Here is a 17,924-nt window from a genome sequence, read left to right on the forward strand (position 1 = left end):
TGACTATGTCAAAAAGTCTGCAGCATAATGAGCGTGGGGCCAAACGGGGAGTGCTGTTGTGCGGAACAGTGTTCCTCCGTGTGGTCCGTATGCAGAAACCACCTGCCCATGAGGTCATCTCGAGAACTCCCCAAGGCAGGGGCAGATGCCCAGGGGGATTCAGAGCTCTTGCGTGGGCAAAGTCCCCAGAGGCCATGGGGCCATGCCCTCCCCATTAGCCAATCAGCCACAGATATTTACTGGGGTCCTACTGAGTTGGAAGTTCTCTGGGGACATGCTGAGATGGATAAAACACAATTACTATCCTAGAGAAGCTTAGAATCTACTTGAATATGACATGTGAGCAGCAGGCTGAGTACTAACATGTCAGAAAGGGGGGTGCCCAGCAAAGGCTGGCAGTGGTGATAGAGAATTTGTCATTGTCCACACTGATTGGAAACCTTTTCTATTTTCAAACATCCAGAAACGGAAATTCCACACTTTGCCTAGGTGACCTCTTCCTGAAGCCTTCTTCAAGTCATACTGTCACCTTTGGCCATGGACAATGCTTGAGCGTCTTGGGCCCACGGATGGTCAGCTTTGCCTCCCTGGGTGGAGCTCCAGCTGCATCAGCTCCTCTTCACGCAGGTGGAGGAAGGATGCTGAGAAGAGGCTGGGGTCTTGGAGGTCTTTGGGCATGGTCCTCCTTCCATGGTGACCGAGTGGTTTATCTTTCCATTTCTTGGGGCCCCGGGTCCTTCTCTGGGACAGTCAGGCTGGCTTGGGCAGGAGGAGAGTCATCCTGGAGCATCTTCCTTTCCACGGGGGGCAGCTGGTCTGGTTGGAGACTTGGCTCCAGGAAATGTGTCATCTGAATCAGGGTGACCCCTGGTGGGCTTTCTGCCTCCTGAGCTGCAGAGACACAGCAGGCTGTGAGGGTCCTGGACGTGGACAGCACTGCATTTCGCTCCCTGGGAACCACCCCCACCCACCACAAGTGTTTGACAACTTCTCGACTCAGAAGACGGGCAAGTGCCAGCCTAGCCCAGTGACTGGGCCCAGCCTCTTGGGGCCCTGGGTCTGATAACCTTAGCCTCCTCCACTTGCTCCTAGAAAAATCTCACCCTTCTTTACTAGGTCCAACACCACAGAGCACTCATTTTAAGGGTACTTAAACCTGGGCACATGGCTGTCAGAGAATTTCAGCAGGGCCATAAGAAGGGTGCAGATGCAAGTTGTGACCCCACGTCTGGGTCCCACTCTCCTGCTCTCTGCGGCTGGATGGCTTACGTGGCTGCAATACCTGTGGTTAGCATGTATCTTGTAACCCTTCACAAGCTTCTCCTTAAGCTTTGGGATGCCACTGAGTCATAAGTACAGAGATGATGTTCCCATTTTATTGATTAAGAAACCAAGGCCAAGAGTGGTTAAATGGCTCAGACTAGAATACAGCCCTTCTACATTCAAAAGTCCTGAAATGACTTTACCCCCACCCAGCTTTGAGGGTGTCAGGTGGCAGCAAGTGCTCCTCTCCCTGGCCTCGGGGCCACTTAAACTCAACTCACAGGTCGTCCTTCTCCGGAGCTTCCTTTGCAACAGAACCAGAGCCGCAAGCATGAACGGGGCCAGCATGGTAGAGACTGGAGTGAGGATGCGAGCGCTGCTCTTTTCTGGAAAAGCACTGCAGTGGGAACAGAAAGAGCACGGGAGAGAAGAGGCTGGAGCCAGACAGAAGACGGAGGGTCGTCTGGCCCACGCCCCTCATTTTACAGGGGAAGAAGCTGAGGCCAAGGCAAGTTGGCTGCCCTGGTTCCCACAGCTGGTTAGTAGCGGAGCTGGGACTAAAACCACTGTCTTCAGGTTCCCAAGCCCGAATCCTTTCCCCTCCTCCACCCGCCTGAGCGTGGGCCCCACTGCATGCCACAGTGAGAATGAGGCCCGAGCGGGAGTTGGGGATGCCAGCCAGCCAGCCTCGGCATTTGTCTCTGCCACTATCTTTCCTTGTGGCTTCAGCGGGTCACCTCCCCTCTCTGGAGCTTCTGGTCTCCATCTTAAAAAATAGAAAGTCCTGAGGTTCCAGCCTAAATGTTCTATCATTCTATTGTTTAGATTTCACTTGAAAACCACGTGAAAATACTCAGGGGGTATTCCCACTGCACGGCCCCTCAAGGGAGGGCAGGGCTCTGATGTGCATGTCACTGTCCTGCAGGTACAAAGGGACAGGAGTGAGCAGAGCAGAGGCGCCTCCCTCTCATGTCAGGGGATGAGACAGATGTGGGTCCCCGGCTGAGAGGAGGGGCCTGGGGGTTACCTCTTCACGGATGACTCTTTGCCGGGGGGTCTCAGGGGACCTGCTGCTGGGGCCTGGCTCGGCGTTGCTTGGGGACCACTGTCTCCAGCCGCAGTGTCTGGGTCCCCTTCTGTGCTTCCCTCCACAGATGCAGTCTCTGTGCTGGTGATTCCCAAGGTCCACACTCCTGCAGCTGGGGTTGTTCCTTCAATGGAGCCCAGGAATTGTTGCTTAGCAACCGGTGTTGCTTCTTGGAGGGTTTCCCAGGGCAGATTTTCTGAGACCAGGGCTGATGGCCCAGTGGTTCCTATGACCTTCCTGGCTGCATCCACAGGTATCCCCGCCCTCTCTGTTTCCACCCTTGGCCTGTCGGCCTGGGTGGTTGTCCTCTCCCTCCTGTCCTTGCTGACAATAGCCCTGTTTGTCATTGAGCTTCTGGTGCCCCACATCCAAACACCTTCTGTTGTGTTGGACACGCCGCTGGTTTTTGAAGTTGGACTCTCTGGAACGGGAACTGTTGCCTTGACAGAAGCCTCCACCCAGATGCCTGTCCCTGCAGCTGCGGTCCCAGTTGTTCCTGGGGTGTGTCTTCCCTTAGCTGAAGCTGTGGCTGTGCTGGCTCCTGGAGTTGGAGCAACCCTGTCCCATTCTGTCCCTTGTCCTTCTGTGGTCTGGGTGGGTCCTGGGGTCCATCTGTTGGCTGCTGGAGATGCTGTTCCAAAGGATGTCGGGGTGAGCACCCCAGTAGCTGCAGTGGCCGTGGGGAAGGTGCTGGAAGGACCTGTGTGAATGGCAAAGGGAGGCCATGTGGGAAGGCAGCCAGGTTGCTTACTGGATTTGGCAAAGGACGTTGGGTTTAAAGGCTTTGCCAGATGGAATGCAACCTCACTAGGAGATGCAGTCTTTGGGTGATATGTTGGATAAAATTAAAATTTGGGCCAGGTGAGGTGGCTCATGCCTGTCATCCCAGCAGCTTGGGAATCTGAGGCAGGAGGATTGTTTGAGCCCGGGAGTTCAAGGCTGTGGTGAGCTATGATCATGCCACTGCACTCCAGCCTGGGTGACAAGAGCAAGACCCCATCTCAAATAAAATAAAATATAATATAACAAATATTGGGAAGCCCAGCTGTATTCTCTAGTCTGCCGCAAACATTGACATGTCATAGTCCCGTCTCCTTCTCCCACGCCCACATACTCTCTAGCCAGCTGTCCAGGACCGACACACGATGCCCCTGTCCCCAGAGCCCCATGGCCCAGCGGGCACTGCTCTTCAATAAATAAAAAAAGAAACATTCCAGTTCCAGTAGAGCAGCCAATCGCAGCAGATGGCTGCAGAGCTGCACTGAATAAAGCTAACCTGCCCTCGGGCTGCCGCCTAGCGTGACATCTCTTCTGTAGAGTGGCCTTCCACAGCCCGGGTGCCCTTCCTGCACTCCGGGTGCCTGACTCTGGATCAGCTCTCTGGAACCTGCCGTGCAGGACCTGGACCTGGTCGCTGTCACATGTCTGCTGAGAGGCTCAGCAAGGGTCTGTGCTAGGAAGAGGCCATTCTTCTGTCCTGCTTGTCACAGAGGAGCCTCTGCAGTGCTACCCCTTGTCCGCAGGTCTGAACGTAGAGCCATCAGGACCCCAACAAGCCACGTTAGCCAATTCACTACCTCCTTGGAACTATCTCCAGATATGTCTTCCGCACATTGGGCGGGCGGATTATGTACACTCGGCTGGGAAGTTTATCCTAATATCTACCTTCCTTCTGAAGGCAGCTTCCCTTGGAGAGGAAAGCCTACTTCTTAAAGTCTTTGCCTTGCCCCCTGCTTGCCATCATCCCTCCCCTAATGTTTAAAGCCCTCTTGGTTCTCTGAACGTTCTCTTGCACCTTCCGCCTCCTACCATTCACCTCTCCAAGCGTGGCTCGCCAGACGTCAGCTCATACCTGCAGAGACGGTCAGATTCATGCTGAAGAACACCATGGTACTTTCGTCTCCAATGCCGCAGTGGTAGCATCCCACATCATCCAGGGACAGCTGGGACAGCCGGACCACAAAGAAGCCTCTGTGTGGAAAGTCCGCGAGAGCCACACGGCCGTGATAGAGGTGGTGAGTGTAGTGGGTGCTGGACACGATGGTGCGGCAGATCCACCTGGGGGGGCCCAGGCGGCACCAGTACTTCCTCTGGCGCCTGTTGACCAGGGAGGGGGCATAACGGCACTGGATGGTGACGGCTCCCCCGAGCTTCCCAGACACCAGCCTCGGGCCCCTCAATGCATTTGCAACTGCAGGCAGAGCAAACAGTCAGAGGAGAGGGAGTGATGAGTATAGTCAGCATAGCAAGCTCTAAACTCTGCCAGAATTAGGGGTCAGGTTAGAAAATCCCACTGTGAAAGTAGAAAGAGTCAATGTAGAAATGGCAGAGCTTGGCCCCTGGGGAAGCGGAGTGTCCCCAAGATATGGAATGGTGCTGTACCCAAGGCCACAGGGGAAAGATGAAAATGCAGCAGTAATCTCACCCACTGCTCAGCTAGCACTTAGCGAGATGTGCTAGGCGTTCTCATACCAGTCCCTCCAGAGCCGGGTTCATTCCACTGGGCTCCAAGGCAGATGTTTAAAAAAGATGTCACCTAAGCTCATGCAAGAGGGCTGAGGCTAATCTGACAGGAGGGCCCCAGTTTGCATGGAGTGTGAAAGAGAGATGCTGACAGTGAGAACGTATCCATGTGCCTTTCCTCTGCAGGGGAGAGGGTGCCCTGGAACACGAAAATCCCGCTGTGCTTGGTGAGGACACGTCTGGACCAGTGGTTGCAAAATTTTTCACACTGGCCACTTTTCTCTAGAAACAGAAACAACCAGGTGGCACCATAAAAGCCCAGATGAACAGTATTGTGAATGTGTCCGCTCTGGCGAGAGGCACAGACGACTCACGGTGGAACCCCGGCGTGTGGCCGGTTTACTGAACGACTTAAACTGGATAGAGCACAAGCAGAGCAACATTCATTCTTTCTCTCACTGCCTCTTCATACTTTCTCTGTGGACTTCTCTGCTCCTTAATGAAATCTCAGGCATAAGTTTGCATATATTAATAGTTGTTTCTCTTGGATAATAGAAAGCCCAGTCTAGTCTAAAATTATACACCCATCACAGTCTGATGAAAGATTGCAACTCCAGTCTCTTACACAATAGAGGCTTTTCCCATCTCCCGGCTGGGCTTGGAGCCTGTCGCAGGGGAGGGGGACATATTGGGGTCTCTTGCTGTGCTCCATACCTTCCTCTGCTCAAAGCTGCTGTTTGGGGCCCCCCAGGGTTAGGCATGGAGGGGAGAGAGGAGAGTGAATGAGACAGTTGTGATCTTCCCTTGGTGTTTTCTGGGTAAGGCAAATGTTCAAACATGTCTCTTTTTTGCCTCCCAGATATATTTTTGGTGACCTCTGGCTGCAATTCTGTCCTTGTGAGAACTGCCTGTCTTTCTGCTGGTCTTTTATGGCTACCACCAAGCCTATGACTTCTGACTACCTGCCCTTCCTTTTATGGTCACAGTCCCGTCTGGGTGGCCCTCTTGGGAGAGGCCTCCCATTTGGTCACGAGAAGCATACCTGTGTCCTGCTGTCAGGAGAAACCTGGGACCAATGGTGAGCTTGCTGAGTGACTTTCCAGAAGTTCCTTCTTCCACTTGGCTTAAAGTGTGTGGAAAGCCATCCCTCCTGTCCCCTGGGACACGGGGAGGGGAACACAACACACTGACATCTCTCCCCAAAACAGCTCTCACAGTGAGCTCTTCTGCCCTCTGGTGACTCTTCCCCTGCCCCCATTTGGCCTGGGCAGCTGCATGATGGGCTATTGCTGGCACCAGCCTTACGATCTCTTTCTGCAGTCCTGTAGAGGTGGTTCAACATATTGCTTTAGGATGTGGGTGCCACGCACCTATCGATTTGTTCTATGTCTTTAGGGCCTCTGAGACGAGGCCCTAAAAACATAGGAAGGTTCCAGAAAGTTCAGCTTAATAGCTTATTGCCAGGAACATCTAAATAATTTGTGGGTCCCAGTACAAAATTAAAATGCAGGACCCCTTATTCAAAAGGTATTCAGAATTTCAAGATGGCATCCGCAGAGCATGAAGCCAAGCACCTTCTGAGTCTGGGGTCCCATGTGACTGCACAAGTCACATGCCCATGAAGCCTGTCCTGCCAATGACACATGTCTGAAGGTCTAAGCAGAGGTCATAAAAGCTATGGACATATCAATACTCACGGTGGGTTTAATTAAACAACACACCCCAAGCCGCGCCACTGATGGTAAAGTTAAATGGCAATTTATCATTGAAAGGCAAGAATATTCACAATTACAAATAAGGACCATCTCAGGACAGTGGTGATGCCCTGATAAAGTATTCGCTCCCCAGATTCCAGGGATTCTTGTGATCTACATGTGGCACATTTGAGAGGAGCACTGTTTCGTGAGTCGGCAGCATGGGGCCGTCTGACTTCACAGTAGAAAGCTGCTTCAGAATCCTCAACCACTCTTGCAATGCACATAATTTTTTGTTAGTATCAAAGTTAAGAACCAATACCTTAAGGACATGTTTGGCAGGTTACTGATCAGTAGCTCTTCATTATATATAAGAATTAAGGTTTTTGGAATTTTATGCGAACCACCAGTGAGAACTAAAGAGCAGGCCAGCATTTTAGGATCATTTCAGGGCTCACCTGGGGGCCCTGATGCCAATTCTCTGGCCTCCCGTGGAGGTGGGTGTGTGTCCCTGGCTCTCATCTCCCGCTATGGCTCCCACTGGGGAGGTGCGAGGGCTGCCTGCAGCCGGAGGGAGGCTGGCTGGGCCTGAGCCAGTGCAAGAGGTCTGCGGCAGGACGAAGGGGGGGTAGGGGCTGCACCTGCTAAGGAACTCTCCCGCCAGCACAGGCGTGACGAAGGTGTTTCAACGGCCCAGAGGTGGGTTCTGGAGGGAAGAGAGCCATCCAGCAGCCATCTGAGATGGGGTCCTCTGTGTGGAGGGGACAAAGAAGAACCTGCAGCAAAGGGAGGGGGTGGGTCACCGGGGGGGGCTGTCCGAGGGTCCACAAGAGGAAGAGGCAAAGAGCCAGCTCGAAACCCCTGCCAGGCCAGAGAGCTCCAGGCCGTCCCCCAAGCCAGAGCTGCCTGCCCTCCCGCCTCCCCTGCCCCCACTGCTACGGCCCTGCTGAGGTCCCAGGTGGCAGCTGTAGATGGGGAGGGGCAGAGAGAAGGCAGCAACCACACCCCTTCCTGCATTGCAGGCCTTGGGAGGAAGAGGAGGTATATCTTTGAATGGAGATTAAAGTGCTGACCAAAATATGTAACTGGACACTTAAAATGATCAAATTGTCCAGGCACAGCAGCTCACGCCTGTAATCCCAGTACTTTGGGAGATCGAGGTGGTAGGATCACTTGAGGCCAGGACTCAAGACCAGTCTGGGCAACACAGTAAGATCCCATCTCTACAACAAATTAAAAAAATCATCAGGGTATGGTGGTGCACGCCTGTAATCCCAGCTATTCGGGAGGCTGTGGCAGGAGGATTGCTTGAGCCCAGGAGTCTAGGCTGCAGTGAGTTTTGACGGTGCCACTGTGTTCCAGCCTGGGTGACAGAGTGAGATCCTGTCTCCAAATAAAAATAATTTAATGTAGAACATTTGAGACTTAAAGCAATTAATTTAGGACTGTTACCTATACGTTAATAGAAAAAACATGGGCCTGCCTGCGTTTTCCTTTAGGGGCAGGGAAGCCTGCTCTTGATGAAAAATTTTAAAGGGAGTAGTGGGAGATTCAAATAAAGAGGTGGTGTGATTCTATCACACCGAATGCTTATTCAAATATTGGCTACTTTTGATTCATTGAAACTCTGATTTATTTATAAGGCAGATACAGTTGTTAGTCCCTTTTCGGTATTATCATGGCATTTTCATTCATTCATTTATCGAATAATTATTAAGCATCTACTTGGGACTAGGTTCTAGGTGCTGGACACTCTAGGTGCATACTCCCTATATTCCTCAATGGCTCCCCATCACCATCAGAATAAATTCCAGCTACGAGAGCTTGGAGATGGGGCCATTTGTCATCTGAGCCTGGTCTATACCTGGCCAGCTTCACCACACCAGCCAGTGAGGAGCTTTAGGGCAGGGATCCTGGCTTTCATTTATCTGTCCCCAGTGCCTGGCACACAGTAAGCCCTTCGTTAATGTATATTGAATAAATAAGTGCATGTAATTTTTGTGGACTCATATCGTTTCTTTGTAGCCTCTGAACTCTTTAAGACTAGAGCAGAGTCTTCATCTTTATGTCCCTGGTGCCGGGCCTGGCCCTTGTTTGTAGAACGAGGGGTAAGGAAGCACTGCTCCTTCTGTCTTTTGCATGCCCTGGAACCCTTATCATGAAAATGCAGCTTTCAGTTAACAACTGAAATGGAAGAGAGCAGAGACATGGGGAATATCAAAACAGAGAATATTCTAGAAACCATCAAGTCAGGCATGTGCCCTCTCATGTGAGCTCTCACCTCCCTCATTCCCCTGGGCCCCAGTCTGACTCCCTGGAGCCACTGCCTGGCCTTGGGTCCCAACAGAGACAGCCAGGGCTGTGCCCAGTGCCACTGTGGTGCCCACCGGGAATCCCTGCAGCCTGGAAGGCTCAGGTCTGGTTTTGCCAGCTCTAAACGTGGGCGAGGGGTGGGACTCACCTTGTAGCAGGCACAGTGTGAGGAGGAGGAGCATTTTCCATCCTGCCCTCTGGCTGGCAACCTGCAAAAATCACTGTACATGAAAAGAGGCCTGAGAGAAGCTGCAGTGAGTGACGGTGGGACTGGGTGGGCACCTTCTCTCTCTGGAACCTCAGTTTGCTCAGCACAGGGACCGGGTCGGATAAACCTGAGGGGGAGACCACAGTGCCCTCCCCAAGGAAGCCTCCCTCCCTCCTCACACTCCTAAGCGTGCACATTGGGCCTGGTCGCTCCTGCCAGGGTGAACATTTCCCTTGCCCTGAGGTTCCTGCGTTCAGAGGGGGTGAAATGCCCTCTGTAGGAGTCCAGCCCTGGCACCCACTCGCCAGCCTGGAGCTTTGAATTTGGGGGGAGCACAGAGTGGGGGAAAGACCGCACGTTTGCAAGTCCAAACCTATTTGGAATTGTGGGACCTTGGAAAGTTAGTCTCGGGGATTCATTTCCTCTCCAGGAAAAGGAGGGAACCGGGATGGGGTTGCAGCTGCACAGTTAAGTGGGATTGTGGTGCAGGTGCCTGGCACTGTGCCTGGTGACACAGGGCAGTCCCCTTCCCCCTTTCTCCTCTCCCCTTCCTCTTTGCAGGAGGGGCATTGATTCCTTCAAGGGAAGCCTTCTGTCTCCCTGTTAGTGTGCCTCCCATCAGTAACAAGGAGTTAAAAATTAAATCTCTGGGCACATAGATGTCTGCACTAGTGTCCTATTCTGTGTCTTCCCCACAACTTCTGGAAAATTCTCCCTGCCCCCAGTCCACACCGACCTTCCCTTGCTCTGGTCTCTCCCACTGGCCTGGGGAGCTCCTTGAGGACAGGACTTTGTGTCTCACCCCTCCCCTTCAGGCTCTAGCACATTGTAGACGAGCAATGCACAGTTGTGAACAGAAACCCCCCTCTCTTTGGATGGATACCATACTGATCTCTCTACTCAACGGTCTTTTACTGATGGCTAATTAAAAAGACAGATTGTCTATCATACTTCTGTATTTCATTCCCCATAGGGGAATGCTTTTTGATTGATTAAAAATCTGTTCTTTTAATCTATTTACTGCCCGAAGTCCCTGGGATCTATAGATTTTTTAAAAGAAGGCAAACTAAAGTTAGCCATTGTGTTTGCCTTCCTGTTCTACCACATAAGTCACTAATGTTAAGGACGGGCACTAACAGTCAGTGCTTTGGCCCCTGGGCAGGAGCCCCTTGCTCCCTAACTAGACTAAGCCTTGCAGAGCCAGAGCCACCGGCCGGTTTGGGACACAGGCAGGAGGCAATCAAAGGAGGAGAAAAGGGAATAGAAGGGAATAAGAAGGCAGAGAAGGTAGAAGGGGGAGAGGAAGGGTAGGAGGTGAGAGAAAGGAGAGAGGAGAGGAAGGTCAAGAATCCGTGGGGTGGCCCTATAGATGCGAGTCATCCCCACAGCTTGGCTCTGTCCAGCCTTTGCCTGCTCCATCCGGTTCCGGCCCAAGAGTGGCCAGATTTTGAAAAGTCCACAGGCTTCTCACAGCCCCTCCTGTATCTTTCCTCCCCCGAGTGCCCTGTGGGCACTGCCGTGGCCATCTCGGGCCTCTCCCTGCCTTCCTGAGCTCCTGGCCTCCTGCCCTCACCCGGAAGCTCTCCCGGGGTACGACCTGCACCTAATCTATAGCTTGATTAATATTCACCAAGTCCAGGCTAACTCTGGGGCTGGCACCCAGGTTCCCAATGGGCCAATCTTTCCAAAGTGCTGAGTGCTGATGCCCAGCACATGCCGGGGCCAAAGTCTCGGCACCAGGGCTGCCCAGCACGTCGGAGGCCCAGCGGTGCCGCAATCTCTGGGCTTCGGGAGAAAGAGCCGCCTCCAGGGGCAATGAGGAAGCACAGAGGACGAGATAAAATGTCTCCAGAGTTATCAGCCTTGATTGGAGGCTGGAAGGACAACATGCAGTGGAAGTTCTCCAAGTCACCCTCCCTTGACAACGGCCTTCAGAAATCCTTTCTCCAGGAGACGAGGAGCCCCGCGTCGGTGGCCTGGGGGCCACAGGCCTAGGTTACAGTGCATTGCATTTTAGGGGACGCAGAAGAACTCTCTTGTGCCTCTGGTCCTGCCGCGAAGGGCGTCACCTCGTCTTCAGCACAGGCTGCTGTGTGACTTCCCAGGTCCCTCCCGCCCCTCCGAGCCCAGCTTCTCTCCTACTCCCCGTGTCCCCAACCCCACGCCCTGGGCAGCAGACAAGAAGGGAAGGGACCAGTGTGGTTTAGAGGGCAGAACGCAGAACCAGGAGCCAGGAGGGTCTGCTTTGCCCGAGGCTGACACAATAACCTTGACCTACGCTCCTTTCCCCTTCCCTTTAAAGGAGAGCTTTGCCCGTGTGATCTCCATGATTCTTCTCTTTCTGACGTTTATTGGTTCCACACTACCCAGCGCTTCTAAGGACCCGGGCGCTCCGGTGGGTGTGAGCAGAAGGGTAAAGAGCTGGAAGGAGATGCCGCAGCCTGAACTCCAGGGTCCTTACCTGGTACCTGGGAAGGAGCCCACCTGCTCTGGAGAGGGCACGTGGGGTCACGTTTGACAGCTGCTGCCCAACTCACCACCCACACTCAGAGGCAAGACCCCAGTCTCCGGAAGAAAGCCTCATCTCACCTTTTGTTCTTTGGGCTCTCGGGGCGCTTCTCCATCCATCTCAGTCTAGAAATAAGATCCACGTGGACGTTTCTGTTTATCCCTATGAGATGCTGGCGTGTAGATGTCTTCTTGGTGCTCTTGTTTAAACCTGGAGACTGAGAGGTCAATATGGGATGTTGCAAAGCAGCTGGAGCTGGCACTAGAAATCGGGGTGCAAGGTATAGCTCTGCCACTTGCCCCAAGTCGCTTCTCCCTGGGTTTCATTACTTACAGGAAGAAGCCAGTCCTAGTCCCTTGTCATTCCTACTGTCACTTATTCCTGCAGAACTTTCCCAGGGAACACATTGATTCATATCCTCTAACGGCCCCTCCAGTCCAGGCTCCCAGACTTTTTAGGGTGCTCCAGCTTAGCCAGCCCTTTCAGGAATCTTCTGGACAAGTGACGCAACAACCTGGGCAGGAAAGATGGGAAACTTCAAAATTTAGGAGAGGAATTCCCCGGCTGTCTGGCTGGCAGCTGGTACCCTCCGACTGACCTTGCTCCTCCAGCTACCATGGAAAAGCAATTTGGGCAGCTGGGATCACTAACTTCTGATCAACTGCATGGCCTGGTGGTTACCAGTTCACATCCTAGACAAAGCACAATACCGTAAACCAGACGATCTTCATGGAAAGAGAATGCTGACAAGTGTGGATTATCCAAACAGATGACACACTTCAAAAATACCCCAGTATTTCCCTCTGAAAAATAGTTTATGGATGGGTTTTTTTCCTTGTAAAAGATGTGATCTTCCTACCTCTGTTGGCCTTAAGCTGACATTAAAATGGCTGGCACAGTCCAAGCACTCAACAACTCAGGGGATCAAGGGAATGGGGGTGCAGCAGGCTGTAACTAAGGATCCTCCCCAGGACCTCTAACAGACAATATGGCACCTTTGGGCCAATCAGAAAGGGCACCTCTTCCTTAAGAATAGATTCTGCTGGTATGTTGTTGCACAATTTGAACAACCATAGATGGCAGCATGTATTCTCCTCGCTTTCTCCCTTCCAGGTTTGAAGACAGGTTAGGAGTAGGAACTGAGTCACTGAAAGCAGTAGGAGAGAAAGAGAAACAGCTCTTTGAGATGCTTGGAGTTTGGCTGGGATGAGGCAGTCTGTGCATGCGTGTGTGCTGGCAACTGCGTGCACAGCTGAGTGTGCTAATATCCCAGTATTTGGTAAACAGCTTCAGTCCTGGAACTCCAGATCTTCACCCTCACCTGGAACCTCCCATGTTAGTTAAAATATATCTACAATGTGAATAGCATCCCCTTCGATGTAGCACTCATGAGCAGTGCACAACCTGAAGAACCGTACATGGTGGCCCTGCCTTCAGAGGTTCATCCCCAGACTTGAGCGATCCTCGTGCAGGTGGTAGAGAGGTGGCTAATGCCTGGCTACATTCTCCCCTTCCAGCTCCTCAAGGAGCAATATAACATCATGTTTGATCACATGGACTCTGGAGTCAGGCTGTCCTTCCCTTAAGTTAATATCCCCTGCTCTACTTTTTACTAGGAAAGTAATATGGGTCAGATTATCTGTTCTCTTTAAACCTTGGTTTCCTAATCTGTTATACAGGAGATAATAGCACCTGCCATATAAAGTTATTAAGTGGATTAAATGCAATAATCTATGTAACTCAAAGTGCCTACATGCCGTTAATTCTCAGTAAACATTAGCTAATAATATAATTAGCTTAGCTTATAGAAACAGGGAGCAGGTGTCTTAAATGATCAAACACTCAAAAAAAATCCCTTTGAGTGTTTTTACCTATTCAGGGATCTTTCTCTCTTGCTTTTTTCTTTCTTTTCTTTTCTTTCTTTTTTTCTTTCTTCTTTCTTTCTTTCTCTCTCTCTTTCTTTTTTTTCTTTCTCTCTTTCTTTCTTTCTTTCTTTTCTTTCTTTCTTTCTTCTTTCCCTTTCTTTCTTTCTTCCCATCATTTTGACACTTGAAGATTAAAAATAAATCATTTTGTCTAAGAACACTTCTGAATTAAATTTATATTTTTAAGTAAATAGTTGTCAAATTTTCATCGTTTTATAAATACAGCAGTCACTTGCATCCTTAAGGTACATTTTTCTATTTTTATCTACTTTTGAATGCTTTGAAGACTTTTTCATACCTACAGACATAAATTATAGCAAAGCACACTTGGTTGTAACACACCGGGGCCAGCTTCTGGAGCACTGACCCAGAGCCATGATGTCCCCTCTCTGAAGCTTTATGGGGAAGAAAAACTTCATACTGGTTATTTCTCTTGGAGGTATAACTGAATTTTCTTGCCCAGCTCAAAGCCACAGGGGGCTCTTCCACATCAATTTATGACACCATAACCTGGTTTTTGGCCCCAGGCTGCAGAAGCAGGCTAAATAATACTTTGACCAAATGTCAAATCTGCAAAGAGCTTTACCCACTCCCTGCCCCACCCCATCTCACCTCCAATTCCCCAATCCCGGTTTTCACAAAGGACTTTATCTGCCAAACACACACGAGAGTAAAAATCAGCAAACAGAAAGCCAACCAAAACAAGGAAAGCTACTTGTGCTATAAAACAATCCACATTGATTTCCTCCCTCTCTTAACCGTGTTTTCTAACGTACAAGGAAGAGCAGCCAACAGAGGTGCTTTCTGCTCCCAGGTGGCTCACCCAGTCCTTTCCTCTTCCTTGGTAGTCAAGGTTTAACCTCCTCCCTTATGCATTATTGCAGCTTTTTGCTCACTGTTCCCACTTTGTAAGCTTTTTCTGTCCTTGTCACCTGCTGGGAAGGCACATTGTCTCCCCTAGCTCAGGTCAGAATACTACGTACTGAAAACATCTTTGTTTAAAAACACCTGCATTCCTACAAGTCCTTGATCACTTTCTTAGAAATTCACCAGGGAAGGTGAACTATGAGACTTGCCACTCCTCCAAAAGACAACAAAGAAAGTGTTTGTATGGCACAAATAATCATTTTATAATGGCATTTAGCAGGCTTTTACAACCTTAACCACCATTTACCTGATAGCAAAGCTTACAATCCAATCATGTTCAACCTCTAAACACAGAGGGCATTCCAAAGGCAGTTGGTGGAGTGCTGAGAAGGTTTAAGTTCACGTACAGATTGCTGGTGAAAGCACAGGGTAAAGAATCCCAGGAGATCATTGAACAGATGGGAGCTGAGACCTCAGCTGTAGCCCACGTCAGGGCATTGATAGGAACTGCTGTAGGAAGACATGATCAGCAGCCCTTAGCATAATCTTTCTAGAGTGAGTTGGGTCTGGGGATTGAAGGAAATGTTTCCTATGGGTTGGGGTTATTTGGTTAAGATGCTATTTGAAATAAACATTACCCTATGACAATGGATCACTGGTCCTCGCAGGGTGGAAGGAGCCCAAAAGAGTTGACTTGCTACTGATGAGGTTGTTGGCCTCCTCAAGGAATGGTGCTATGTGGGGGCTCCATGTTGGTCTCTGTTGTTGGCAGGTTGGACAGGAGCTCACTCGGCCTTGGTCAGTGGGGCCTATGCTGTTTTGGGGGCGCATGCACAGCCTCCATGCCTCTGACTGTGTGACTTCCTTCATGTGCTCTTTTTGTCAGCACCAGGGTAGCCGATGACTGAAGTTGGCTGATGTCAGATGGCCAAGCCACTCTCTCTGCCTGGCAGTTAGTGTCCCTTCCATGGTTCTCTCCAGTGGGCATTAGCATATGACCCAGAGATCTTCACACTTCATGCCTGCTCCTTTGTCCACCCACACGCCTCTGTCCGCATCTTTCACTATTTGTCCATCCGGGCCTCTGTATGTATCTAACATCAGGCCACTCTGCCCTTCACACAAAATAGATGACCAGGTGCACTGTCCAAAGCTCTGCCTGTTGGAAGGACATTTTTTGCCTCTGTTTTTCAAGACCACTCCTTTTAGTACACCTACCGTCCACTTTCAACTTGAACCTATACACCAAACCAACTCATCCATAAACCAGGCTTGGGTTTTTTCCTCCACTGCCATTGGGTTATAAGGTACGTGGCCCCTTATGAGCCGAAGGAGGGGCATTTGCACAACAGCGGTAGCTGTCGTGAGAGTCTGGGCTACCTGTTCATGCAGATTGCTTGTGCTCTCAGGTCCTTGTGCTCGGTCCCAGATGTACAACTTACAACCCATGATGCATTGCTGCTGGGCCCGCCTGGCCTTATGACTTGGTGGATGTAGTAGCTCTCAGCTCGTGATATCCTGTGTTCAGATATTGTGTTTCTACCAGGGTCCAATATCACACCAGGAATTGTTTTTCAAAAGGCACGTGATCCTCCCCTGCAGATATCATGGCCTTGCAAAAGAACCACAGAGGACCATGTAACTAGGTTGTGATTCTCCCACCTGGGGAGCTGTGAGCTCCACACAGCATCTTCTCTCACTGCCTAGACCTCTGCTACTAACTGGATGGCCGGGCTGCTTCCCGATCAGCCTGGATCTGGTGCAGAGCTGGCTCCTGCTCTGGGCCCCACTCAAAGGTAGAAGCCTTTCATGCCACTTGGTGTAGAGCAGGATTCCTAGCTACGGAATATGCTACCTCCAGAACCAAAGGGGTCTGTCACATGTGGTAGGAGGTGCAAGATGTAATACCTTGCCTTTCACTTCAGATGAGATTTCTTGGCAGGTCCCTGATCATTGGACCCCTAAAAATATTACTGATGCGACAGACCCCTATATTATGACAGAGGATAGGGGAGTTAACATAGCCCAGGGACAAAACTGCAAATATATATTGTTATTCATGTATATGGATGCAAATGGGCTCTAATCCTCCTCTCTGAAGGGAACAGCACAGAATTCACTTACCAAATCCAGGCTGCGTAACATGTACCTGAGGCCATGACAATCTGCACGTAGCCGATAAACAGACACAATGCCTGGAATTGGGGCTACTATTTGGTTGAGTTTGTGGTCATTCACTGTCACCTTCTAGGGTCCACTCGGTTTCTGCAGGAGCCAACATTGAATTACATGGAGATGTCATCAAAACTATACCCTTGCATTCTTTAGATCCTAAAGGGTCTAATATCCAGAATTAGCACCCCCAGGCAATACCGTCTTCTATTTGCTATTTTGGCTGGGGGTAGGACAGTTTGAAAGACTTTACTTGGCTCCACTATGATAGCTCTTAACCTACAGGCTAATGACCCAGCTAACAAGTACATCAATCTCAATTACACAGAGACTGGAGAAATTGCCAGTGGCTGTAACCTGGACTTGGCAAGGACTTTATTTATTACCGGGCGTCCATATGCCCCACTAGTTAGAGCGGGCAGCCATGACGATGTTTCGATTCTCTGGGTATCATGGTCCTCAGAATATTTGGGAGTCCCCTTTCCCCAGTATACTATTACCCAAATAAACAATGGCGGGTCCCTTTGGGAAGGACTTACGGAATCACCACTGTGTGTTTGTTGTTGTGGTGCAGGGTTCTCTTTCTCAGGGAGTTGGCTGAGTCTGAGTCTGAACACTGATTCATGTCCAGGAAATGGCCAAAGGATCATGACATTTTATTGAGGCTACTGCCCTCTGATTCCTTGTCATTCATTCTTGACTACCTCTCATGGTACAAGCTAAGAAACACCCTTGTTGGTTGAGTATGTATTTTGCCTGTAGGGACACTGTGTTCTCTTAACTGTCTCCATAACTCTCTGTGGTCCGGCCCCCTTGGCTGCCACTCCAACCTTATTGCTCATCATAAGAACTGTGTGCACCTGGCTTTTCTGGTTCTGGGCCATTGTATCACTGAGGAGAATTCTCAACCTACCTTTCCAACCATCGGCCCTGGTGGATAGAGGAGAGCCCAGCTGACCTATTCAGTATTGCTTGTATCCTTCTCATGAGATCATTTCCTCTGAAATTCATGAATGGTGTATTCTCTGGGCTTCCTGATGGAACAGAATCATCTGGTAGGTCTTCCAGCCTTATGGTGTATCCAGTCTAGCACACCCACTTCCTGAGATTTTGCATTCCTTCCTCCACTGTCTACTGGGGTAGTACTGGCATTCCAGCTGCATCGAGCTTGGGCCATCACTTTCCCCATGCTTCTAGGAGCCATTTGAACAGCAAGATCACGTCACCTCCTGGGGTCCTTGCCAGGGCGTTGAATCCTGTATCTCTGGAGAGTGCTCCCAAATTAATAAACCCTCCCTGTCCTCTCTGATGCTCCCACCTCCTCGATCCAGCACTTTTAGGATCTAGTCCCACACGAACTTCTCTGGCTTTTGCTGGTATATATGCTGACCAGGAGTGGCAGCTCATAGGGGGTCCTTTTTTT

The 17,924-nt window shown here is 50.5% G+C and overlaps 1 protein-coding gene across 1 annotated transcript; it reads right to left on the reverse strand.

The window, feature by feature from the left end:
* Positions 1-330: 330 nt before the first annotated feature.
* On the reverse strand, positions 331-9,225 carry FCAMR (Fc alpha and mu receptor). Its single transcript, XM_045536095.1, has 7 exons — positions 9,103-9,225; positions 8,969-9,029; positions 7,149-7,472; positions 4,203-4,541; positions 2,291-3,050; positions 1,545-1,660; positions 331-891 (listed from the first exon to the last, which is right to left on the reverse strand). Exons 1-7 carry the CDS (start codon positions 9,223-9,225, stop codon positions 707-709), a joined length of 1,908 nt encoding a protein of 635 aa, XP_045392051.1. The 3' UTR covers positions 331-706.
* Between the last annotated feature and the right edge of the window lie 8,699 nt (positions 9,226-17,924).

This window comes from Lemur catta, chromosome 23, assembly GCF_020740605.2.
Source record: "Lemur catta isolate mLemCat1 chromosome 23, mLemCat1.pri, whole genome shotgun sequence".
Classification (NCBI taxonomy): Eukaryota; Metazoa; Chordata; class Mammalia; order Primates; family Lemuridae; genus Lemur; species Lemur catta.